The sequence below is a fragment of the Heloderma suspectum genome, chromosome 1, assembly GCF_057233095.1.
Source record: "Heloderma suspectum isolate Gila_16-S chromosome 1, 16-S_ref, whole genome shotgun sequence".
NCBI lineage: Eukaryota > Metazoa > Chordata > Lepidosauria > Squamata > Helodermatidae > Heloderma > Heloderma suspectum.
Genome location: NC_139458.1, coordinates 418,093,995 through 418,120,812, shown reverse-complemented (window position 1 = coordinate 418,120,812; position 26,818 = coordinate 418,093,995). Strand labels below are relative to the sequence as shown.

Below are 26,818 nucleotides of genomic sequence, written 5' to 3'. Positions count from 1 at the left end.
AGGGTACCCTTGTCTTACAATGAAGAAGGACGTATCTTGGGAGGTAAAGGTAAGTTACCCCTCCCAACTCAGAGGATAGCAAGCTAACACAGTGAGCTTCCCTAAATCAGAAAAATCTGTCTGATCCTCCCTAAAATTAAGGCAACTGTAGTCCCAGAAACATGGTTTGAGTTATACCCCTCATGATATGAAGACCAAAAAAAAAAAGCCTGTCAAAAATATAGGCCTATAACATTGCCCAAGCCATATTAGTCATTAATAGCCCTCACCCACCCAACATGAGCTGTTCCCATTTCACTGAAGAAAATGATGAAAAGATGGGCAACAGGTACCTTGACTGAATCAAGGGATATGTACAAGCTAATCTGTGAGGGGTCTAATAAATGTTTGAGCCTCCCCTAGGAATTGTCCCCAGTGCCACAGGCAGTCCCAATTGACTCCCTGTAGGTTGAGGAGAGCATGACATTATTAAAGATAAATGGTTTTGTAACAGTTTAAAATGTTGACTATCATCCTGAAGAACTTACCAGAACATGATCAGGCACAGCATACTTAGCTATCTTGGAGGCAACTATTGCTTTTAGCTCTTTGGTAACTATTTCTGGATTTGCCGTGTTGTCTTTTAGCACAATGAAAGCAAATGCAACTGTAAGAAAGGACCAGAATTCATTTACTGTACAATAACGTGCTTTTCAACATGTGTGGGGCACTCTTCCTCACTATGCAAGATAGACCATGTAGAATAATCCATTACTCAATGCAATACAGGTGACTATCTGGCCTGAAAGCTTTTAGGTCTAAAGGTATTTTCACAAGGGATTCTAAGAATGTTGTTCTGATGAATGCAGCTGTTTCACTGTGTGTGTTTTTTTTAAAGTAAAGTTCAAATGACTTCAGCTTTACTTGTGAAAATACTCTTTCAATGCAACTCTAGGTATGTTTACTCAGACCTAAGTCCTGTTAAGTTCAATGTTACTTATTCCCAGATAAGCGTGCATAGGTTTGAGGCCAAACCACATCACTGCCTTGAGAATGTTCTACTGGACGGCCACCTGTCGGGGATGCTCTGACTCGGACTCCGGCACTGAGCAGGGGGTTGGACTCCATGGCCTTGCGGGCCCCTCCCGGCCCTACTGTTCTATGACTCGATGATTCTACCCTTAAAGGCAGCCTAAACGTAATTTAGAATAAAATAAATATAAATAAATCACACTTTATGTCACTGAATAATAGATTATTCTACATGCTTTCCTTATGTAGTGAAAGGAAACGAAGGATCAGACCCCTGAAGGATGACTGCTACTTGCGCAAGATTCCTCAAAGGAGCCTCATTTTTATGCAGTGAAATGTAATAGGTAGGAAGAAAAACCACCCTCCAGTCCTGATTCTGCAGAACTGATCAAACTGGCAACACAAACACCTGGAATGGGATCTATTCACTTTTTCCTCCTTTAACCAGGTTTCCATACCTGGACCTTAAAAAGGCAATTAGTAAACATGACATTAAATATTTGAATAACAGCTTTAAAACATTCCAGTCACTTACCCTCCCCTTTGATATCATGGGGAAAACTAATCACAGCTGTTTCAGGTACTGCGGGGTGTTCATCCTTTAAAAAAAAAGATGAATTAGGAAAAAAAGAAAAGAAAACCAAGCTATGCATCTATGCTGGTTTAACCTATGCCTTCCTTTAAAACCTGTATAAACAGATGCCAAAAGGCTGTTTCATACGTACATGTATATATGCCACATGGACCTAGCTGTCACAAACAGTAAATGATAAAGCTGTATCTCAATGATACCACTTCAAGCAGCAGGTGAGGGCTCGCATGATGGAACGCTCCTCCAAGTGTTTTTCTTTATGTACCCTCACATGCAGTCTGATGTAGTACTAAGAGATACAGATTCACCAACTCATCCTTTGGGAAACCCAGGCCTTGACCTTGCATCAACTGATGACACTTGGCCAAATATGTGAGCCTTCTCCATTGTAAGTATTGTGTTTGAGTTGACACAGAGTGACAGAAGTTCCACCTGTGGTGACTAATCCATGATGGCTCATTCACACATGGAAGTCACTTAATGCCACAATAAAAGCATAAATGAATATACATGTGTAAACCAGCCCTAAAACCAAAACCGTATACATTAATGCTGCTCCTTGATGATCGATTATGACCAAATCACCTTACATAAGAGAATTACTGGCACCCACACTTATCCTTCCCCCAGGAATTACCATGGCATCTTCAATCTCTGCAGTTCCAAGCCTGTGTCCACTGATGTTTAGGACATCGTCCATTCGCCCTGTTATCTGGTAATAGCCTTCTTTAGTTCTATAAGCACCATCACCTGTGAAATAATAACCTGCAGTGACAAACAGACGTAGTGACAGTAAGTGTTGATGCACGTTTATTAAGTTCACTGTGCTCTTAACACACTAAATGCTCTTAAATTCACAATGCTCTTAAAAGGTACTGCACGTTACTCCTGTGGAAAATTGGTGTGTGTATGTTGTACATGGGTTATAATCACTCATTGGTAATTATAATTACTCACTGGTAATAACAACAATAATGGGAGAAAATGATCTTGAGGTTACATCACACACTACAATTTTCTTATACTATGTACATCTAATAATGTATATGCATAGCAAACTTAACATATTTACTAACACATGCAGGTTATGGGTACATGTACCAAGGAACTGGAAGGGGTCAGGGTCTGAAAACATGAACTTTGAAAATGGGACCCAGGGGCCTTAGTCTCTGTGCCACCACAGCCGCTTGCCAGAGTGGGGAGCTCCTGTGCTGTGCTCTCTGTTGCACTGACTTCAGTGCCATCACTGCAGTTCGCCAGAGGTTGCCATTGCAGCTGCCTGGTCAGCAGGATCAGGTGGCAGAGGAGCCAAGAGAGTCTTCGGGTAGGGGCAGCATATCCCTATCCGAAGGAACAAGTGAAATAGTCTGAAATAGTCTGTAATTAGGTTTTACAGTTTTGAAATTCAAGTGCTATCCTTATGTAACTGCACATTTCCCATCAACTTTCTTTCTGCTCTAGCATTCAGGTCCATATGACATGGTAACAGATGACAAAGAAAAGGCAGAAGTGCTCAGTTCCTACTTTGGCTCAGTCTTCTCCTGAAAGAAGGTCTATGAGCCCCCGGGCAAAGTACGGGCCGAAGAGGCAGGATTTCAGCTTGAGATTGATAGGTCATATGGTCAAGGAACACCTAATTACTTTCAATGAGTTCAAATCTCCAGGGCCAGATGAACTGCATCCTAGAGTAATAAAGGAACTGGCAGAAGAGCTCTCAGAACCACAGTCTTTATCTTTGAGAAGTTATGGAGGATGGGTGAAGTGCCAGATGACTGGAGGAGGGCTAATGTTGTCTCTATCTTCAAAAAAGGTAAAAAGGAGGAACCTGGGAACTACAGACCAGTCAGTCTGACATCAATCCCTGGGAAAGTTCTGGAGCAGATGATCAAGGAATCGATCTGTAAGCACCTTGAAAACAATGCAATGATTACTCAAAGCCAACATGGATTTGTCACGAACAAATCTTGCCAGACAAATCCGATTTCATGTTTTGATCAGGAAACCTCCCTTGTGGACTGTGGGAATGCTGTGGACATCATATACCTCGACTTCAGCAAAGCTTTCGACAAAGTGCCCCATGATATCCTGATGAGCAAACTATCTCAAAGTGGGCTAGATGAAACAACGATCCGGTGGATCTACAGTTAGCTACAGAATCGGACTCAAAGAGTGCTTATCAATGGGATATTCTCCAACTGGGGAGAGGTTACGAGCAGGGTACCTCAGGGCTCTGTCCTGGGCCCAGTGCTCTTCAACATTTTTATTAATGACTTGGGGGAGGAGGTGCAGGGAATGCTGATCAAATTTGCAGACGACACAAACTTGGGTGAGATAGCTAATACCTTGGAAGACAGAAACAAAATTCAAAGTGATTTTGATAGGCTGGAGCGCTGGGCGGAAAACAACAGAATGACATTTAATAGGGATAAATGCCAAGTTCTGCATCTAGGAAAAAGAAACCAAATGCAGAGTTACAAGATGGGGGATACTCAAGAATACTGTGCGCGAGAAGGATCTTGAAATTGTTGTAGATCACAAGCTGAATATGAGCCAACAATGTGATGTGGCTGCAAAGAAGGCGAATGATATTTTCACCTGCGTTAATAGAAGTATAGCTTCCAAATCCCAGGAAATACTAGTTCCCCTCTACTCAGCACTGGTTAGGCCTCATCCTGAGTACTGTGTCTGGTTCTAGGCACCACACCTTAAGAGGGATGCAGACAAACTGGAAAAGGTGCAGAGGAGGGCAATGAAGATGATCAGGGGACTGGAAACAAAGCCCTGTGAGGAGAGACTGAAAGAACTGGGCATGTTTAGCCTTGAGAAGAGAAGACTGAGGGGAGAAAGATAGCGCTCTTCAAGTACCTGAAAGGTTGTCACAGAGAGGAAGGACGGGATCTCTTCTCGATCATCCCAGAGTGCGGGACACGGAACAATGGGCTCAAGTTACAGGAAGCCAGATTCTGGCTGAACATCAGGAAAAACTTCCTGTTAGAGCAATACGACAATGGAACCAATTACCTAGGGAGGTAGTGGGCTCTCCCATACTGGAGGCATTAAAGATGAAGCTGGACAGCCATCTGTCAGGGACGCTTTGACTTGGATTCCTGCATTGAGCAGAGGGTTGGACTCAATGGTCATATAGGCCCCTTCCAACTCTACTATTCTATGATTCTATATCAAATCAGCAGAGATGTTTCAAAATATTCATTTTTATCAACATTGCCTTTCTATACACATTTGCTTAATGACTGGTACAGGTTGCAGGATTCAGCTTTAATTAGCACAAGAACTTGCTGGTACAGAATTTTGTTTTTTGTTGTTTTTAAGTGCAGATAAAACAGCATTAACTGTACAACATGTCAAAAGAAAAAAAGCCAGCAGTTTATGCAAATAATGATGTGCACTAATTGCACCAAGATTTCTTTTCATCATTCTTACCTGGATAAGTTTTGAAATAAGCATCTATAAATCTCTGATGATCTCCATAGATAGTCCGTGCTATACCAGGCCAGGGCTGTGCAATGCACAGAGCACCAGACACATCATTGCCTTCTAAAATTTTCCCCTAGGGGTCCAAGCACAAAAGAGACTGTCAACGTGACTATGAAACAGAAATGTCTCAGAAGCTGAGCTGAATGGCCTAACTGTGCTTTCCATTAACACCTATGAGTTAGCACATCAGCAGTATTAACACTAGGACCAGCAAGAGAACCACAGCCTTCTTTCCAAATCCAAGTGCTTGTCAAAAACAACATATGGCGTATACAACATGCCCAGAGATATGAACAAAGTAACTTTTTTTTAAAGGGGGTGGGAGGGTGGGAAAAGAGATATGACCTCTTGGAACACAATGAAATATCACTTCCCACCCAATACTTAATTTATTTTATAGCACAAGGAGGGGTAAGGAGATGATATGTACCTGCCTTCCTCTAGTGCTGCTGGAGGGCTGATTCATCTCCTGGAGTTAGTTATACTAACCCGGAGAACTCAAACAGCATCTTAGGTCCATAAATCAATGCAGAGCCAGTATGGCTAGAGCAGCCTTACTCAACCTGGTGCCCTCCGGATGATTCGGATAAATCCTTAGCCCATCAGCACAGCCCATTGTCTGGAATTATAGGAGTTCTAGTCCAAAACATCTGGAGACATCTGGCTAAAGTTAAGAGTGTTGGCCCTGAACCTAAAAGATACCAGCTTTCAAATTCCAGCTCAGCTACCAGGTAGCCTCAGGCAAGCCAATTTCTCTCAGTCCTTCATCTTCAAATGGGAATAGATCAAGGAAACAGTTGTTGCAGTGAATAATGTAAAGCCTTTATGACATATCTAGATGTTTGTCCTGCCCACCCTACCCCACCCGCCGTCATTGGACACACTCAGTGGATTCAATCCCCACAAGCTACTCGTACTCTGATATGAGCCTGCACTGATCCTGAGCAGACAGACAGATGTAAGATGGCAGGGTCAACATGGACCATACTGTCTACATGACTCAATGTGTGATGTTGATTTAGGTGTCTCCCAGGTCAGGGCCCATGGCAGAGCACGTGTTTTGTATGTACAGGGTCCCAGGTTCAACCCTTAGTATCTCAAGTTAATGGCTCTCAGACCATGGGACTGGCAAAGACCTCAGGGTGAGGTCTTGATAAGCTATTCAAAGAACTAGATGAGATGAAAAGCTAGATGTCCTATTTTTTGGAATGAAGTTGAGCGAAGCTGAACTGTGGGAGTGAGAAGGACTTGCAAAACTTACATAGTAAACAACCATTTGAAAAGGAGTGATTCTGAAGAGATACCTTGATACTGGGAGCTAGAGCTCTATGCATGTTAAACAAACATACTATTATACTTGCCTGACGTTCCAGAGGCACTGCTTACCTGAGTGTGGCTTCCTTTGTAAAGAGAAGCTTATGATGTTTCTGTAGCATTTGAGTTTATTTGCAAATATACATGTTGAGCATTGGTTGTACACAGCATTACACTCCATCAGGCAACAGAAGAGTTACCTCATACCAGATCCCCAGAAAGAGACACCTCTATGTTCCCAAATGCATTTAGCTTTTAGCGCAAGAAAATCTGCCCTCTCCGGGTGCTTTTAGCATGCAATCACCCTGCCTCATTCATGCAATTTCTATGGGAGATCAGACAACATGATCTTTCACTTGGAACTGTCCCATGTTTTCCCACCACTTCTTCCCTCCTTTTTCTTTCCACAAAAGAGGAAAAGAGGGAACAACTGCACAATGTCTTTTGATTGTTAGCTGCCCATCTGGAAGTGCCCTTTGTCCCTTTCCCATCTCAAACTGTTTTTTTTGTTCCTTTCTACACACACACACACACACACACACCCCTACCTAGATTACATTATCTTTAGCTGGGGTGGGGAGAGAAAGGTGTGACCCTATTCAGAACAGTCCAGGACTATACAGCTATTCAGAGCATCTACTGGCCATTTAGCCAGCAATCTCCCTAACAAAATGAAGGTATGGCCAGGCTTGGCTGGCAGTTTGACCAGTACAAAAAACTTAAGTGGTCCTTCTGGCCCCTTTAAACCATTCTTATTCAAACTCTAGACTCCTTTGCAGCAGTGAAGAAGCAATCTTGTAACAATATATTTAAGGTGTTATTAAATGTTTTTAAAGACACATTTAAAATGCTTTAGGAGGGTTTAGGAACAATAGATAAACCAAAAAATCGACATCTCTACTAAATATCTCTGCATTTTCAACACCCAGAATTGTACAATATCTCAATTCACCTTCTCATCCATCAGTACTGGAATAATCCCACAGAAAGGCCGCATTGCTATAGCAGGAATTATCTCAGCTCCTTTTTCTGAAGGCTGAGGAGCAATGCAAATGCCACCAGTTTCTGGAAGAATAATGAGGAAGGCAAGTCAGTTGAATCCATGTATCCTCTGCTCTTCTCTAATTAAAGGAAATATGTAGCCTCATTTTAACAAATGTTTTGCCATTCATTACAATGGGAGGTGGATTGTACCCCAAGAAAATGAATAAAACAGCCTTGCAAACAATTATCATATACAACGGATAATTCATTAAAGCCCAGGCATTTGATTACCCTTTCCCCACAGGATCCCCATCACTATACCAGAATCCCAGCTTCAAGAAATGCACACTGAACTGCTATATATATGATTATTCTCCCAACCTTACAGTTTTCCTTAATAAGCAATGGGTGGAAATGCCAGGGGAAGGGGAAACGGGACTGTTTTTTGGTTGAAAATTTTGTTTCTGACTCCAGCCACTCAAACTACTAGAGCAACAATGGGCAATCATAGATCAGGGTTAAAACTTAGATTTCTAGCTGATGTTATAAGACCGCCAAACTGTCCACAAAGGAAGAATGAGTGTTGGTATGTTCGGGAAGGCAATCACATTCTAGAGCATGGGCAGGCAAACTGCAGCCCTGGGACAAATTTCATGCAGCCCTCAGCCTAATTTCATAAGCCCTCTGCATGTGATCAATTCAGACTTCTGGCAACAGCAATCTATCCCTTCCCTGGCAGCCAGCTGCCTGGGAAGGGAGCAGTAGAGAGAGAGAAAAGGGTGGCAGACAGAGAGAAAAAAGGGGTGGCAGAAAGAGAAAAGGGGTGAGCCACTCATTTTTGGTTCTGACTCTACCCACCACTGGCTTTGGCTCCACCCCTGACATGCAACCCCCAAAAGATTACCCACGAGGGAACCCAGTCCTCAATAGAAAAAAAAGATGTTTCCCACTCCTGTCCTACAGCCTCCTATAAACGCTGTCATGACTTTGTGGACCTTCAAGAAGGTCTTTTGTTGACACACTGTACTAAGCCCATGCAGCTGAGTTCACACCGGAACCATCAGGTAAGAAGACCATGGCCATACCAACTTACCCTATATTTGCGGATTATAACTGAGCTGAAATGCCTATACTGGGCTCATTTGGGGCCAAATTCCTAACATGTAAAACAGTTCCCACGTAAAAATACAGGGAAGCTCCATGTTCTATTCAACCCCAACCCCCCACTACCATGAAGCTGCCTAGAAAATTATATTCAACCCAATTTTATGCACCCAGCAAGTGATTTCCACAGCAATGAAAGAAGTGTAAGGATATTACAAAATGTGCTTCCTCATGCTGTTTTCACAGCACTTCAAATGGATTGCCGAAAAGCGGTTTATGAGACTAAAATACTATTATTGTATAGGATTAGATCTTCCCACCCATTATGGGCTTTCTGCGATTATTTTCAGTTCAGGACTGAGCCTCTTAATCATTCTTTCCTCATTTCTATCAGGATAAATGTTAAATCAGATTTCAACCTTAATCAGATCTTTTATAGCCTAACACTAACATGAACACAAAAAGAAGCAATGGTAATAAAATCAAAGAAATCATCCCTACAGTAATAAAAGCCATATCCCACAGTTGGCATAAATGTATGCAATTCCTTTGATAGCGGCAATTTACACTAAATGAAGATCTACTGGGAAATGTCTAATTTATTAATACTCATTTCGAAGGATTTTGCCTCTTGCTTGCACTCTGAAGGCTGGAAAAGAAGAGGGAAGAGCTGCCCAGTTGGCAAAAAATAGCAATCCTACATTTTTTTTTCCTTTATAGAGATCAGAGCTCAAAAAAGGCTTATATGCTAATGGGAAAGGTATTTGGGAATCCTCAGAGGTAATGGATGTTTGCCCTAATTACACATCATTGCAACATATCTTAAAGCCATTGTTACTATTTATCATATACACTGGGAATATTTTCTCCCAAGAATCCTCACTGAGACACCGACTGGTTTCAGACGTCATGATAACCTACGATGCGTTAATTAACCTATCGTGGGTTGTTGTGTCATCTGGTGGGATTTTTTTTTAACCCATGACGGCTTATTTGGCCAAAATGACCCAGTCTGATAACCCATGGACTGCAGAGTGGGTTATTTAACCCATCGTGGGTAATCGTGTCGTCTGGCAGTCACCATGGGTTATTTTGACCAGTTACAGAGGTGTGTGAGAACAGTGGTCAAAACTGCCGCTGCTCTGCTCTTCGCTGGCTTAGCACTTTAGAACATGTTAAAGTGACCAAGCCAACAGAGTAAAGGGGGGGGGGGGAATGAACAGCTGTGTCTGAAATTTTGTCCAGATCTTGCAGACTTCCAGCACTTTAAAGGTGAAATAGTACCACTGCTCAGGCAAGAGGACTGCAGCAGGACAGGGAGTGGTTGAGTAAAATTGCACACAGTAGCTTAATCAACTACTCACAGTAGCTTATTAGCCCAGTCATGTGGCAGGGCATCGTGGACTATTTAAAAAATAAGCTACTGTGAGTAGCTTATTAAGCCACCATGGGTTATCATGATGTCCAAACGCAGCTATTGCAAACTTGCAAGTCTCTGCTTTTCTAAACCCCTCTTCTTGCTACTGGGCACATTCAATCTCAAACCATGCAGACTAAGGACAGGTATATTCTTCTTATTAATTCCTATTACAGGAGTGAGGAAACTGTGGCCCTCCAATGTTGTTGGACCACAACTCCCATCATCAGACTATGGTCCATGCTGGCTGGAGCTGATGGGAGTTGTAATCCAACAACAATCAGTTCCCCACCCATGTCTGAGTGCCTCCTCCATAGTCCATTAGGCAGCTGGAACTCCTTTTCTCTGCTCAGCCTTAATATATGCCAACGTTAACAAAATGTTTGTTGGATCTGCGGTGTTCTGGCTACTCAGAGCCGCCCTGCTCATCCTCGCTTTTGAGGAATGCCTGCATTGTCAAACACAGACATAGTGAGTACTTTAAACTACTATTTCTTTAGGCTATTCAAGAATGCTGCAGGGACAGAAGGGGAGTAGGGCTATTCCATCACTTCTGCTGAGAGACCAGCTGCCTTTGAGCCTCCTTCAAACTGTCACCTAGCAGCAGCCATTCCACCAGGCTACTTGAACGGTTTCCAGTCCCAGCTGGTCATTATGCAAACTGTACCTTTAAGAACTGGTGCCTGACCTAGTGTTTTTCCTCCCCCTCCCCTTCCATTCTTGTGTATCATGTCTTTTAGATGGTCAACCTGAGGGTAGGGTCATACTACTGGTCTTCATAAGCCACTCGGTGAGCCTTTTCCCTAAAGAAAATACATATTTAATTAAATAAAGATGCTAAAATAAGCAAGCAAGTAGATAGGCTAAACTATACTTTTCCTGGTTGGTTGCTTGCAGCAGCAGCATCTGTTCTTCTAATTCAAGAATGAAGATTCTCAGCAAGGTCTGAACATCTCAGTTCTCATTAGATTTAAACTCCCCATGAAACTGCTGCCAGGTCTTTTCCCCCACAACATTATTTCCTTACCATGACTTATCCTACATTCCACACCAGTGAACAGCCATCCCCCAACCCTCAGATCTCTTCTTCCTTGCTTACATCAACCCATGATCTTTTGTACCCCTAAACCTGCTCTAAACTCTGCTACCCATTGTGTTCTAGATCACTGAAATCTTCTAATTGGATCATAACTGAACAGATTCCTTTCTTACCTTCCCTATGTTTAGCTAGATGCTCATGCTTCCCAAAAATTCTAACAAACAAATCATATTACTCTTTCAAAATCCTTGTCTTCATTTTCTTGATTCCTTTAATACCAAGGTGCCTATTTTCAGGAGTGCTTGGTGAATCAAAGTAAAATATCCTTAGATTAAACATCTGAGTGGCTCCATGCATGTCAACCAGCACATGTGGTAGTAATGCATGTTGTGTAATGTTAAGTTAGCCCCTAAATCTCATATATTGCCTGTCATGAACGTGGTGGATGGTCTTAAGTAAGCAGTGGGGATATTAATATTTGCCTAAGGGTCACATGCCATGTCAAGACACACAGCTTGCAGTTTGCTTTCTGTTTTTATTTTACTCTCAAGTAAACATGGGGGCCCATTCCAGATCAGGACCACAGTATGCAGGGAAGAGAGATTTAATCCTTCCCTCCCAGCTGGAATTGTACCCAAATGCAGCATTTAGCAGTAGTGAAAAAAAAAAAAAAAAGCCCCCCATTCCCACTAACTGCCACACAGAATGGCCAACTTTGGGGTGGGAAGGATTAAACTTCCCCTTCCTGAATGCTGCGGTCTTGATCTGGATCAGGCCCTCATACTCACTCTACAGTAAGTAAAACATAGACAAAAATATAAAGGGGGCTGCATGTTATGTATCTAATATAACATGTAGTTTGACCCTGAGATAATGTATGTGAGGTGCTTTGAATACTTGAATGCGCTATATACTTTACTGAGTGCAATGACATTTGAATAGTGCAATCAGCGCCCTAAGGCCATTTTGCACACATTTTCTTGGCATGGTGATGGGCTTTAATATCCTGGAGTGTGTTTATTGTCTTGGGTTTGGGGTTTTAAACACTGGGTATTGTTGCAATGGCTTGGGGCTCGGGTAACACAAGAACCACCTGCTCCCACACAAACCCGGCCAGTTACTAAGGTCTACCTCAGGCTCAGAGGCTCTTCCTTCGGCAGGCCTTCCTGCCTGCACAGGCAAAGCAGGTGGTGACTGGCGGCTTCTTGGCTGTGGTGCCAGAACTCCAGAGTGGTCTTCCCTGGGAGGCTCACCTGGAGCCAACTGATTTTGTTCCAGCACTAAACGGAGACCGTTTTATTTGTCCTGTTTTTATATATATGTCTCCTAGATAAATAGGGGAGGGACTATAGCTCAGTGGTACAGCACATGCTTTGCATACAGAAGGTCCCTGGTTCAGTCCCTGGCATCACCAGTGAGAGGATCAGGTAGCAGGTGATGGGAAAAACCACCACCTGAGACCCCGGATAGGAGCTGCCCGTCAGAGTAGACAATACTGGGCTAGGTGGACAAATAGTCTGACCTGGTATAAGGCAGCAACCTATGGAACTACGGAAAGAAATATTATGTTTGAGAGTAATACACTATGCTCCGAAGACTCAAGGTTCACTGGGACATTAGGTTTAGAAACTATGCTATCACACAGAGCTTGATCACACTTTCCAAATATATGAACACTTAAGATTTGCAGGATGAGCTTCCTGTCTTTCTGTCTCGCTCTCTCACATATACATACACACACACACACACACACACACACACACTCTCTATCTCACTCTCATAATCTCCCTCGCACTTATCCACTCACCCAAATGCTTTCAAATGGATTTGTAAAGACTGATTTGCTAATCTTTATGCCTGTTCAAGTTGATTATCTTTTGGCACGCTGCTGCTTCAGAGAGCAATGTTCCAGAGAGGATAAACAGCAATTAATGAGCTATTTTTAAATTGATTGTGTGATGTGCAATTGAGCTAACACTACAGCAAATCAATTCTCTGTATGAATTATTGTTATCGTTACCATTTATAGCCACAGGAAATAATACATTCCACAAGAATGTGTACATTGTTTTTACACTGAGTAATCAGCTTTTGAGAGATTATGATTTCTTCTTTCTAGCAACAGTGATTATGGAAAAATCATTATATTTTCAACTAATTTGTTTAAACTAGATAGACCAACATTATTATTTTAGAAGTGGAACTGAAACAAAATCTTACAATGTATCTCCAGACCCTAACAGGAGAACACTTGGAATAGGAGCCTTGTCATGCTGTTCAGACCTCTTGGGGAGAGGGGGTAGGGGACACTGTTTCAGGAAATGGGGGGAAGGGCACCTTTTTCCTTTCCCACATCTCTGGGGCCTTCCCTGCTGTGATATAGTGCTAGAGAGGTTTTGAAGTGAACATTTAACAACATTTTTATACTGATCTTCAGCCAGAAAAGGCTCCCAGACAAGCTTGAAAAAATCAGTAATAAGACAGTCCTTGTGCTTAGACTTACAGTATATGCACAACACAAAAGGAAAAGGAATTCGGGAAAAAGAGGAAAAAAGCAAATTCAGGCACTAGTTCTTAGTTAAAAGTTCTTATAAAGACCAGCTATTTTGTAGCTACATAGTGGTGGGGGAGTGGTTCTAGAGAGCAGTAAAGGGAAATTGTATCCCTTTTCCTTTCCTTCCTCCTTAAATTTCCCTGCATAGTGCAGGGAAGGAAGTTCTTTAACCTCATGGCACATATCCCCCATCCAGGGAGATGTTGGGGGCCTGAGCAGACCAATTCCCTCTTCTCTCCCCCAACATTCAGTTTCTTTCCCACCCACCACCCACCCCTGACAACTGACACTTAACATTCCATGCAGATCCTTCCAAAAATCATTGTCTGGAGATTTTAATCTGTTTTAAGTGTCTCATTTAATTTACGTATTTGCATGATTCTGCATACCTTCGGAATCCCCATGTATATAGAAACCACTACCTTATTTTTGAGTGGCCCCATTTTGCTTCCAAACTGATAGGCATTCAGCCACCTGAATTAACTACTGGTGGGATCTGCAACAAAATGTTGGAGCGTACTCTTCATGGCTCCAGACAACCTGGAACAAGAGCTGGGGGGGCGGGGGAGCAGTGAGTTTCAGGACTGAGGAAAGGATAAAGGACACCTTCTTTTCTCTCCACCCACAAGGCTTTCCCCTGCTGTGCTACATAGTGCTAAAGGAATGTTAAGCTTTATTAGTTTACTTCTACTTTATAGCAAAACTAAGAACAAAATTCTTTCATTTCTAAATACCATACACATATTCTAGAATTCTTGTCCCACAAATCTGTATTTGAGAACTGCTCCTTTTGAACTCCCCTTCATGGATCACTGCCTTGTTGTGGCGAAGGGGCTTGCGTAACTCAGTGAAGCCATAAGCTATGCCGTGCAGGGCCACCCAAAACGGACAGGTCATGGCAGAGAGTTCTGACAAAATGTGGTCCACTGGAGAAGGAAATGGCAACCCACTCCAGTATTCTTGCCAAGAAAACCCCATGGAACGTATCACAAGGCTAAAAGATATGACGCCTTTTGAACTACATTTCCCAGGATCCTTTGGTTGGAAATTATGGTTGTTAAACCATTTTGAAACTGGTTTAAATCTATAGCGTAGACACAGATGGCACACCTTTAAGACATGTACTGTAATCCAGACTTTCAGGAACGCACAAGTGTGTACTAAAGTGATTGCCCTTTTTGGCAAAAACCTATTAACATAACTGGCAAGTGTGCAATATCATTAGCGAGCTTGATGGCTGGGACCAACAGCTACCCCAATTAGCAGATACACAAGCCACTCCACTATGCCTTTTTAGTAAACACTGCCCACTCACTGCCATTATTTTACCTGTTTGCCACCAAGTGTCCACAAGGGTACACCTTCCGTCTCCAACCACATTGTAGAACCATTGCCAAGCTTCATGGTTTATTGGTTCTCCCACTAAAATCAAAAGCAGTAAAAGAAATAATTGTAATTTCTGGTGAGAATATTTTATATTTAATAACTGGTCAGCAAAGTCAGTTATATGAGGAATGGCTGAAAGAACTGGGCACATTTAGCCTAGTAGAAAGCAGACTATAGGGAGCACACTGACAATGCTCAAAATTGTTCATCCTTCCCATTAAGAATAAGACATGAAGCAACAGGATGGAATTAAAAAGGTTGGTGCATTTAGATTGGGGCAGGCAACTTGTGGTTCCCCAGATGTCGTTAGACTGCAACACTCATCATCCCTCACCATTAGTTATGCTGGCTAGGGGCTGATGGGAACTGCAGTCAAACCACAACTGGAGGGCCACAAGTTGCCCACCCCTGTTTTAAATGAAAAACTTCTTAATAAGATACAGCTGTTCAACCACAGAATATGGTTTTAAAAAGCTAGAGAATTGCAGAAAACCATGTAGGTTTTCAAGGAAAACATGGACTGGTATCTGCTGAAGTTACTATAAAGAACCTAAAGAGCAAGAGGGGTTGATGTCATGAATTCCATGTCTTGAGCCGAGATTTCCCAGATTATTCTCCTAGACCCCTAACCATGAGTGCACAAATTGAAATGGCAACAATCAAGCGTTTTCTTGATATCTGGAAAGGAGGCAACCCCGTATCACCTTCTCAGTTATATTCCTCCTATTGAGGTTTGCAAATGGCCAACCCTTGCAAAATGCACCAACCCAAGCATTTGTGCTTTGCCTTGTCAACTAAGTAGAATCTCCTGTCTGGTGCACTCAAGGCTCAAATTCCAGCTTCTGCAGCACTTTCACCAGACCAGGTTCACTTTTAGACCACCCATGACCCCAATCTGGCCCTGGCATTGGGCTACACTGTCTATGCAAGTACTTTTCTTCTACATTGTCAGCTCCAGAATCCACCTTTAATCCCAACCTACAATATAGAACCCAACTTAAAACATCTATTGTAGATTTCTCCTTTTCTCTCTAGGATGAACAAATGCAAAAGAGCAGAGTAGAGTTCCTGCAATTGTTGCAGAGCAGGAGGATGTTTCAGCTTGCAGGGTGAAAAAAAGCTTTACCTGCTGAAAGCTACCAACTGTAAGAGGCACAGGAATCTTGTCCTCCTTTTGCGTTTGGCTATTCTCTCTCTCTCCTGTTTTTTTCCAAGCTAAAGAAAATAGCGGTGCCACTGGTACAACTCAGCTAAGGTTGCGGTGCAACCTACTCAGGGGTTCTGATCTACCTAGTGAAGACTAATGTGACTTTTTTCCCATTCTCAGAAAAAACATGTATTGCGCTCTTCGTAATCACATGTGTTTCTAATGTAGGATTTAGCCCACGCTCCCTTGTCTCTGATAAAATACAGAGCTTATCTCAACTATTTAGCCACAGAATTCCTGCAGTCCTAAGGAAATTCTGCTTCCACAGAAAATCAACAGAACTACTGATTTCAAAAGGAAGTAAAGCTTAAGTCCCTCATCCTCACCCGATCCAAGGGTAGTCAGAGAAGATCTGTCATACTTCTTCACATATTCCTCTCCATACTTCAGCAGCAAACGTAATGCAGTGGGGGCACAGTAAAACTGATTAATTTTTAATCTTTGCACAGTTTCCCAATAGCGGCCTGCAAAATCCCAAATAGTTATTTGAAGTTTGCGAAGTGAACTTCATAAAACGGTACACGCACAGAATATTTCAAGCACAATGGCAATGCTTGTCTATAGTACAGACTACTGTACAAAGATTTCCATGGCAAAATGGACACAAAATGCCTGCTTTTAAAGGCACAAAGGCAGAAGAAATGACTGACAGGCAAGAGGAACTGGATCAAAACCTATGTGGAACCTTCCCCCCCGCTCCATGCTCCGCTCCCAAGAACCACATTTCCTAAGGGAAAAGTGGATGGGCAGGCTTATGCCAGGAATAGGTGAGGCCAAATCACACACACCGTTCACACACATTCTCACACCACTCCGCCTGATTCATCCATCCATGCAAATGCACACAGCACACACAACCCATTCATCCATCTATACAGTACACACCATACACACACACCTCTCTCCTCCCTGCCTTCTCTCACCTGCTGCTCAGCTGATGGGGAAACAATTGAGCAGTGGCAAAGAGGGGGTTGCTCTTTTGGGAACTGCTGCTTCAAGGCACTCCAGGGGCCTTGGGAAGGTGGCTTCCCTCCCTTTTCCCAAGAGGCAGGACTTCAGAGGGGGGGGGACTCAGCAAGCTGGATGGGAAGGCTTCACAGGCTGGGGGTTCATAATCTGACAGCAGTTCTTTGGGGTTTCAGACAGGAATCCTTTTCCAGCCCTAGCAGGAATGCCAGTGATTGAATTTGTAAGCAAAAGCATGTACTAAAACCCATGAGCAACAGCCCTTCCCTATACCCAGTAGAGGATCTATATATCAGATCTGCCATTTCTACTAAGTCACCTGGATCAGGATAAACTGGGGTACTTTCAAACAGAACAGTGGTGCTTCCATTGCAGAGTGGTCCATAGACAACATAGCTGTGTCCTGTGATCCAGCCAATATCAGCCACACAACCAAAAATGTCACCTTGCTTGTAGTCAAATACATGCTACAGAGATGAACAGTAAGGCAAGTTATTCATTTTTTTAAAGTGAATCAAGGCTATTAACCATGAATACACCATGCAAGCTTTTCTGCTCAATCAGCTACAGACAGCCAAACATAAATAAACACATATAATAGCTCTATCCTGGTTCAGGTGTCATAATAAATCTTGGTTTATTGTGATGGAATGAAATGCAGAGTTTCAGGTTCACGTGTCCCCCCTCCCCACTCCTCCTCTGACACAGCCAAGAGATGTCCATAAGCTTTCACTTGTTTTTGATTAACCACAGTTTGTTATTTTGCCCAGTCCTGACAAACGGTAGTTAATCTTACCTATGATTTGTCTGAAACAAGCCAACGTCAAGGCTACTCCATTTCAGCCAGTGAGTGAGGGCCTGGCGTCATTGTTGCACAATGAAGTCCAAATCACACTGAGGACTTGGGGGAAGTCAGGTTCAGCTGATTCCAACCAAGCAAGAGTCAGGTTTCCCAGAGACAGAGAGAGAGGAAACCAACCAGCACCACACAGAGCTCCAAGTGATGCTGTGGCTGGAAGCCGGACAACCTGCCTGCACGTTGCTCCAACAAGCAACAGATTGTGACTGAGCCTTATTCAGTGTGGTTTTGGCTTCCTGTAGGCTGGTTGCCCCCACCTCCCTATTGACTGAGGCCTTCTCCCTTCAAGAGGCCCAGTCTATTTCAGCAGCCTCAAGAATGCTGCAGATAGGGATGTACGAAAGTGACTTACCTGTTTGCGGATTAAATTTATGGGGGGGGGAATCGTTCCGTCCCTCCGCCTGGAATGCTCGCCGGGGGGGGGGGCGCTCCGTTCCCCCGCCCCGGAATCCTCAAACGGCCGGCTGTGCTCCGCGGCAGCTCCGCGGAGCAGCTGGCCAGGCCCAACCAGGCCAGAGCTGTCCACAGCCGGATTTCCGGCCACGGAGGGCTTTGGGTAAAAACAAAAAAAACGTGTACGCAAATGGCGGCGGCTACGGCTGTCGCCATTTGCGTTCCTTCTTTTTGGCCGTCTTAACCTACGTAAATATTTACGTAGACTATGACGGCGAAAATAAAGGGGAATGCAAATAGCATAGCAGGCACTATTTGCGTCCCTTTTTCATTCGCCGTTTTAGCCTACGTAAATATTTACGTAGGCTAAAACGGCGAATCAAAAGGGGACGCAAATAGCACCCGCTACGCTATTTGCGTTCCCCTTTATTTTCGCCGTCATAGTCCACGTAAATATTTACATAGATTAAGACGGTAAAAAGAAGGAATGCAAATGGTGGTGGCCATAGCCGCCGCCATTTGCATACGTGGTTGTTGTTGTTGTTTTTAAACCCACCCAACCATGATAGACTACGTAAAGATTTACGTAGCCTATCACATCTTTTTTTTTTTTACACAAGCCTGGAAATGGCGGCGGCGGCAGGTGGTCGGAAGACCAGCCGCCACCGCCTGGAAGATCCGCCACAGGTAAGTCTCGTCCCAGGGGGAATCCGCGGGGGGGGCGGGGGGCAGTCCGTTCCGCCACGGAGTTCGGGGGGCCGAATGCACTGGCATTCAGCCTCACCGAGATCCGTGGCGGAATTCTCTGACATCCCTAGCTGCAAAAGTTACTGCAGTTTGATGATATTTTCATGCCAGAATCCTCAGAACCTAAGGACAGCAACATAAGGCTCCTCTGGACACAGAAAAGTTGGTCCCTGGGGCCTTTCTGGAGAACTAGGTTCTAAGGAGGTGAGAACCTCATGATGCCCTTCTGTAACCAAGTCCTTTCTCTGATCCAGAGCCTCATCCTCTGAGAATGAGGAGTTGGGGTCCTGGACCATGACAACGCCACAGGTTATGGCTTATTTCAAAGAAGCCGTAAGGTGATTATTCACATCTTATGAGTTCAGATGTAATGCTAAACTACTGTTAATCAAAAATGGAAGTTAAATCTCATCTCCTCTTTGGGGTTGTGCTGGAGGAGGAGAGGAAAGCATGTGATCCCAAGGCTCGCTATGGTTTATCATGATGCCCAAATTGGCCTACTATGTGTTTAAAACAAGTATTTATTTATTCTGAGATGGAAAGGAGAAGGCCCTTCCTCTCACATTCAAATATGGACACCTCCAATTCACATCAGAATACTTTGTGTCTCAAAAAGAGAAGAAAACAGAAATGTATGCACCAGTGTTTAATTAGCACTGTTATGTGATCCTGGCTTCCCATCAGTCCTTCATTCCTTCTGATTTCCTCTGAATAGTGAGCCCCGGAGCAGTCTAATGTTCATGGGGATGAAAAGCTATTAGAAAACATAGACCAAAGCTGTATCTTAAACGATACACATGGCTTTGTTAGAGTTCAGAGAGATTAGAACACAAATAAAAGCGAATAAACTTTTAATTTACTTGAATACTCCCTAATCTAGGCAGGCTGAGTTTCAGCGGAGAGCTTACAAACCAGGTCACATAGTTACATGTTACTACCCAGCCAGACGCTCAGTTACTGGGAAGAGAATCAGAGCAATCCTTCCATGACTGTACAGTTGATAAGTTACCAGCTATGGACATCTTTCTGCAGCAAGGACATGACAACACACATGCCCCATTCCTTGACAGGTACAGCACAAAAAAACATACCATGAAGGATTGCTGGTTTCACCCCAACAACCCTGCAAGGTAGACCAGGCCAAACGTGGCCACAAGTTCCCTCAAAATTACCCCAGTAGCTCCCTTCCAGGCCAATAGGCACTGTATTTAGCACTGAAGTTATTCAGGACACACCACACCAACTGGAAGTTGGATAAAAGTTTATTATGGAGAAGGAATGAAGAGGAAGGAATAGGGAGAGGTGGTAGATTGTACAGGAAATTACAAGCAAGGTACAAAATTCTAAACAAAACCAGAAATGCTAAAGACCAAGGCACACACTCCCAAGAGCAAAACAATAAAGCTAGCTAGCTAGCTAGCCTATCCTATACATACCAAAGTATGGGCCTCCCACGATAGCCATCGACCAGCAGCACATCCTAGTACCATCAGAGCCAGACACCCACCTCTTCCTTAGCCCTCCTTTTATTGCCCAGCCCTAGCAACCCAAGGCAGAGTTGAGGCACCCAATCCAAACCCAGGCCCGGGACACCTCACCCCAGCCTCCGAAGAGGTTGCATCTTCCCACCAGACACAGCTGTTATCATTTTCCAATTAGCTACAGCAAACCGTGGCCTTGAGCTGCAGAGCTGAGAAACAGCTAAAAAAATCAACCTCCAGGTGGCGGCTTCGCCAGTGGCCCTCATGGCTCCTACTCTATTATCCCATTCTTGACACATACATTCCCTCTCCTACCTGAAGCAGAAGGACAGATATCACCCAAAGCATTTATTACAAAACAAATGGAGGGAGCCAACCACTTAACTTGGGGAATCACTTTTAGGTGGGACCAAAGAAACTCTCTAAGCACCCTCAAGAGACGCAGCAAGCAGTGTTCTTAACTCCTTCTCTGTCCTTATCCCAAAATAATGGGAGAACAGAGTCATTATCAGTACTTAACCCAAATTAATTACAACAGCTGAAGTGATAAAGCATCAGATTTTGGTGTGCATATTAATTTTAACTCTAGCTGATAGAATCAGAGATTTCTTTGTCACGTACCATATTCAAAATGCAACAATATGCTCACTGCCCCCAAACTGGCTAATATTTCTTTTTTTTCTCTTTTTTTACTTTCTCCACAATTACTACTGATGTGGTAAAACAAGAAATATCCTTCCCCAGGGAGATGATTGCTCAAGTACCTTGTGTGTTACGGCGGCATAAAGAAGATAGCCAGCCTGGGTGTGAACAATTCCTTTAGGTTTCCCTGTGCTCCCTGAGGTATACAACATAAAGAGCATGTCTTCACTGTCCATGATTTCAGGGGGACAAACTGAAGCCTCCTTGGCCATCTCCTTAAGAAAAAAAAGGAAAGAAGGGAAATACAGATAAGTATTTTCCATGGGTAATTTCATGAAAACTGTACTTTCGTTTCTTTAATTGCTTTCATTTACTGATGGGTGTTGCACTCACCCCAAAACAGCAAATTTGCTGCTTGGGTGTACTTCTGGATTCTGCTCTTCTCCTGGGTGGCCAGGGGAATCCTTTACCGCATTCGCCTGGTAAGCCAGCTGTGCCCTTATCTGGCCAGTAAGATCTGGCCGATTTTTTTACACACAAATGCTCCTGACACCAATTTAATTGTCCCATCCCCACCCCACTCCCACCCATCCAGATTCCAAAACGATACGTAAGACTAACTGAAGGAAAAGTGGTAAGGTGACCTTTGCAGGGGAGGACTGGTGAGTGAGCGGAGAAAGGATTAAAGACAGGATATGTGTGTGTAATGAAGACATAGACTGTAAAGAGAGGTAGGTTTCATCAGCTCATGCTGGTCCTTCACTAGGCTACACAGCTGACAATAACGATCATGAGAGCAGTACTAGCTTCCTGCAGCAAACACATGTAATCCAGGGAAAAGCTAGCTACCTCTTCCCAAAACATTTCATTTCCTTCTGGTTCTGTTAGAGGACCAAACTGAGGAGATATGAAGCTGCCATGTGGGCATGCCCTGGCCTACCTTGAGAATCTCACCCCAAGTTTCAGCTTAGCCTTTGATCTATCATAAAACTAGGTTTGGCACACATTAATTTATCCTATATAGAAGACAACAAGAAGACTACCTGCTGAGATATCATGCCCTGTAGGAATACCTGATTAAAAGAAGTACAGTGAACATCATGAACATACTTCTTCAAGGAGAATATCACGACTGCCCATGTGGATTTTGTTGACAGTTCTCTGAGCCACGAAGACACACTTGACACTTGGACAGTCCTTCACTGCTTCATCCACAGTCTTCTTCAGTTCTATGACCCGTCCTCCCCTGAGTCCCTGGTTACAGGTGATGACTGCTTTGCATTCAGCTAGGAAGAGAAACCATTTGTGGATTTAGCAGTTCTATGTACACTATTGTCCCAAGGTACAATGTAATCAGCATGTAATATATTGCAGAGCAGCAGGTTAGTGCCAGTGTGGTGTAGTGGCTAGAGTGTTGGACTGGGAGTTGGGAGATCCAGGTTCTAGTCCCCACTGAGCCATAGAAGCTCACTGGTGACTTTGGGCCAGTCACTGCCTCTCAGCCCAACCTACCTCACAGGGTTGTTGTTGTGAGGATAAAATGGAGAGGAGGAGGATTATGTACACCGCCTTGGGTTCCTTAAAGAGGAAAAAAGGCAGGATATAAATGGTGGTGGTAGTAGTAGTAGTAGTTGTAGTAGTAGTAGTAGGAAGAGGAGGAGGAGGAGGAGGAAGAAGAAGAAGAAGAAGAAGAAGAAGAAGAAGAAGAAGAAGAAGAAGTCATCCTACAGCAGGGGTGCAGAAACTCTTACAACCCAAGGACCATTTCGGAGAAGCTCTCGGGGGCCACATTCCAGTGGTGGGCCGGGCCAAAGGCAAAAGGAGCTGGGCCAAAAACCAAAAATACCAGCCAATAACAAAACCTTAGGAGAGGAATTTCAACCTTTTCGAATGGGGAAAAGTGCACAAAAGCCAGGAAACATCAGTGGGCTAGACCTGTGTTTATTAGCAAAAACAAAGAATCTTGAACCAAAATTAGGAGTGGACCTGTAGTCCGCAACAGCTTATGCCATAATACATGTGTCAGTCTTTAAGGTGGTGACAAAAAGATTTGTCAGCCTTTAAAGTGTTTTTTTCCCCTCTATACAATTTGTATCATAGTATACCAACCTAGCTTCTGACCTAATCATGGGGAAAATGAAGCAGTAAGGAGGATGACCAAGTGCCATTCTAAATTTTATAAACTGCCATGGAAATTTTATTGAAGTACAGTGTTTAAAGGAGCAATCCTATGGCTGCTAGTCAGCGGCTAGATGGCCATGGGATACATGGGTTTCCGGGAACCGACCTCCCCCCCCCACCGCCACACTGCCTAGCAGGCTGCTTGGAACAGCCCCGCGCTCGGAAGAGGAGCACGGAGTGCTGAAAACAGGGTGTCAAGGGCTCCTTGGCGGCCTCTTTCAGTCTAATCCAGTAGCCAAGTCCAGACACAGACAAACGGATTCTTTTCAAAGCTTTATTCCTTTTTTACAACTTAACAACTCTACTGTTAGCAACTAGCTATAAGCAGCAGAGTACCTATGCCCTAAGTTGGAACAGTTGGTCCCCATTTGAAGGAGAATCACTGGCAGACCCTGAACTTAAGGGCTAGGGAGAGTCCCTCCCCTTTTCCCTTGGATCCTCTGGGCGCAACCGTTGTTTGCACGCCAACCGGGCACTACGCCTCCTTTCCGTGCCCTCCATTTGGCGCCGCTCCCTGTGTCGGCCTCGCGTGTCCAGCAAGTCTTCTTCCTGCGCTCTCTCACTCCCGGGACCACTATCTATGTCAGGAATGCCGGTGGGAGGAATCTCTGCCAGCTGTTGGCCCTGGGAAGGATGAGTGCGCTCCTCTCCCAGGAGTGGCTGCTCCACCTCAGAATCAGAACTACTCTGGGATTCTATGGGCTCAGTGTCCACCCTGACACAGGGCATTCCAGGGGGCATTCCGGGGCAGGAAAAACGGACATGCCGCTACGACACATCCAACATGTCGTCCAGCAGCTGCTTCCCCCACTCTGCCTTCCCGCGACTAGACAGCCAAAATTGGCTGTTTAGCCACAAATGCAGGGTAGCTGAAGCATGGAGGGGATGATCCCCTCCATGGTTCTCCTGCCCTGCATTGGATAGGTGGTTGCCTCCGAGTTCAGAGGCAGCCGCCTATCCCAGTAGGATTGCTCCCTAAATCACATAAAGAATAAATAAAATATAGAAATGTATGTTACGTTTGGCAAGATAAATCCCTGTGGAAAGTGGTGTCATGACCATGAGCTGGCCACTTTCCAAATGAATGTACTTTTGAACTTATTTCTCCAACTTCAGACTATTTTAGCACCTCATTTGGAGCCATTACAACACTGAAATTACCATGAAAGTATCCATTATAAGATTAAAATTGATCTAGGAACTCTCTTTCATAGTTGCCACAAACAAGACATCTCTGGATGGGCATATGAGTGCAAAAATCATCACAAGAAAAGATACATATATTACTATTATTTCAGAAATAGGATTACAGCGCATTATGTACTGGTGTTAGAAAGCAACCAATATTATTTACTACATCAAAGACCATTTGGGACAGCATAGTTTCACAGGGCTCTATCGTACCCTCAGTTTTATTCACAAAGAGGTTAACACATATTTTAGGCTGGGGAATACTCCACATGCATATAAGGTATACCCACTGTGTGCATAGGGCACTCCTTAGCTTATTGATCAGAAAATGACCCTAATAAGTTTTAAGTATCCCGATGATGATGATGATAATGATGATGTATTAGAGATTTTCTCAGGAGAAAGATTAATTTGCTCTGAAGTATGAGAACAAGTCAAATTATGAATGTTTAATATCCATCCTTTCCCAGCAACTGAAAAGTACTCACAGTCATTGATCCTCCCTGCTAAGGATTCTGCACTGAATCCAGCAAAAACAACTGTGTGGACAGCACCAATTCTGGCACAAGCCAACATGGCAGCCACTGCCAGTGGAGACACAGGCATATAGATAGCGACTCGATCCTCTTTTTTTATTCCATTTTTCTTTAAGGTGTTAGCAAGGCGGCAAGTCATGTCCAGAAGTTCCCTGCAACACAAAAAAGAACTGGCTTTTCATCTGGGTATGCTTCACTTTGTTAAATATGTTTCCATTGCAGAAGACTTAGATCTATAAAGGAAAACTGGTAAGTGCCAATTCAGAGATCCATTACAGACAATTATTAATCCACCAAAGTTCTCACCCGCTATATATTAATTGGCTACAAGGGTAGTCATCTAATGTATCACAGCCTTCCCCAACCTGGCATCCTCAAGATGTGTTGCACTACAACTCCCAGCATCCCTCAGCCAGTATGGTTGGGGAAGACTGATCTAGGCTGTATAGCTGGCATACCCAGCAAAGTCATCAAAATAAAACTTTGAGGCTCATAAAAAGCAACAAAATTCTATTGCCATCTTTGCTTATTTGTCATGCTTTATTTGAATAGACAAACACCAACAGATTGATGTAGACATTTAATTGTTAACTCATACATGAAAGTGCATTCTGTGTAAGCAGTCCGTAGCATATGAAGCTGTCCTGATATATACTATTCATCCATGGAGGGGAGATAACTTGGCTGCTGCCTGAAAGATGCCTTGGATGCCACAGGTTGAAATATTAGCTCTTTTTTTCTTTCTGTAACAGTGGTGTACATGTGTCAAAGACCTGCATAAAGGAGTGCATCTCTTGTGAAGTGGACTCCAGATCTGGCATTAAATTCTCTGCAAAACTCCACTGATCAAATTCATTTTGCCGTCCACTTTTGGGAGGAGGAATGGAAAAAGTTGTGCAAGAACATATATGCATTTTCAGGGATAGAAAAAGAAATCTCCTTTTGTTATTAGCAAAACTTTTCCTGGCTGTCCAAGAGTTGACTTTTCTGTTCCATTACAACCTGGGTGGGGAACCTGCATGCCACATCTGGACTACAGAGTAATTTCATCTGACCCTCAGTGTCATCTAGCTCTCTGGATGCTGCAAGGCCTACTCTTGCTCTCTAAACTGTCTCTCCGGGAATTGCTTCCTCTTCTGCTTCATGTGTATGCACACATAAGGTAGAGAAGGGATGAGTTGGCACAGAAAAACAAAGCTATGCAGTCCTGCAATCCTGCAAACTCCACCCAACATCACCTCTGCCCCCAACTGACTTTTTCTTTGGGTCAATGGCCCTTCATAGGAAAAAGGTTCACAACCTGTTCTTTAAAGAAAGACCTGCAATAAAAAGAACTGTTTAACTAAAGCCAGAATCATAACACAGTTAGCAAGAAGAGAGATCTTGTGACATTACTCAAGCAATCTTTCATATCAATTTGTGCTCCCTAAGAAAGGGATGTGGTCAACAAAACATTGCTTTAACTTGCAAACGGAAATTGCATACAAAATGCATCCCGTAAAAGCAATCTACAGCATGAGAGGCAGAGCTACATATCTGCCTAACTGACAATCACAATGTTTCGATTGCCACAGATGAATTTACAAGGTTAAGTAAGGCTGTGTTTACAGTACTGTTTATATAGTTTACATTTATTGGAATACTAGATGTAATGGAAAGGTGTAATACACAGTCTTTTAAAGCCACTATTTATGTTTCTACCTGCTGTGATTTATTATT

The 26,818-nt window shown here is 43.5% G+C and overlaps 1 protein-coding gene across 1 annotated transcript in view; it reads right to left on the bottom strand.

The window, feature by feature from the left end:
* The window catches only part of ACSS1 (acyl-CoA synthetase short chain family member 1), a 60,566-nt gene that overhangs the window by 15,390 nt on the left and 18,358 nt on the right, over positions 1-26,818 (bottom strand). The window contains exons 3-13 of the mRNA XM_084829184.1: positions 25,052-25,251; positions 22,302-22,477; positions 21,314-21,466; positions 17,389-17,536; positions 16,430-16,567; positions 14,840-14,932; positions 7,365-7,477; positions 5,045-5,171; positions 2,241-2,368; positions 1,547-1,610; positions 528-646 (exon numbers count right to left, since the gene is read on the bottom strand). Of these exons, the coding sequence (XP_084685310.1) occupies positions 528-646; positions 1,547-1,610; positions 2,241-2,368; positions 5,045-5,171; positions 7,365-7,477; positions 14,840-14,932; positions 16,430-16,567; positions 17,389-17,536; positions 21,314-21,466; positions 22,302-22,477; positions 25,052-25,251 (1,459 nt within the window). The remainder of the gene's footprint in view (positions 1-527; positions 647-1,546; positions 1,611-2,240; positions 2,369-5,044; positions 5,172-7,364; positions 7,478-14,839; positions 14,933-16,429; positions 16,568-17,388; positions 17,537-21,313; positions 21,467-22,301; positions 22,478-25,051; positions 25,252-26,818) is intronic.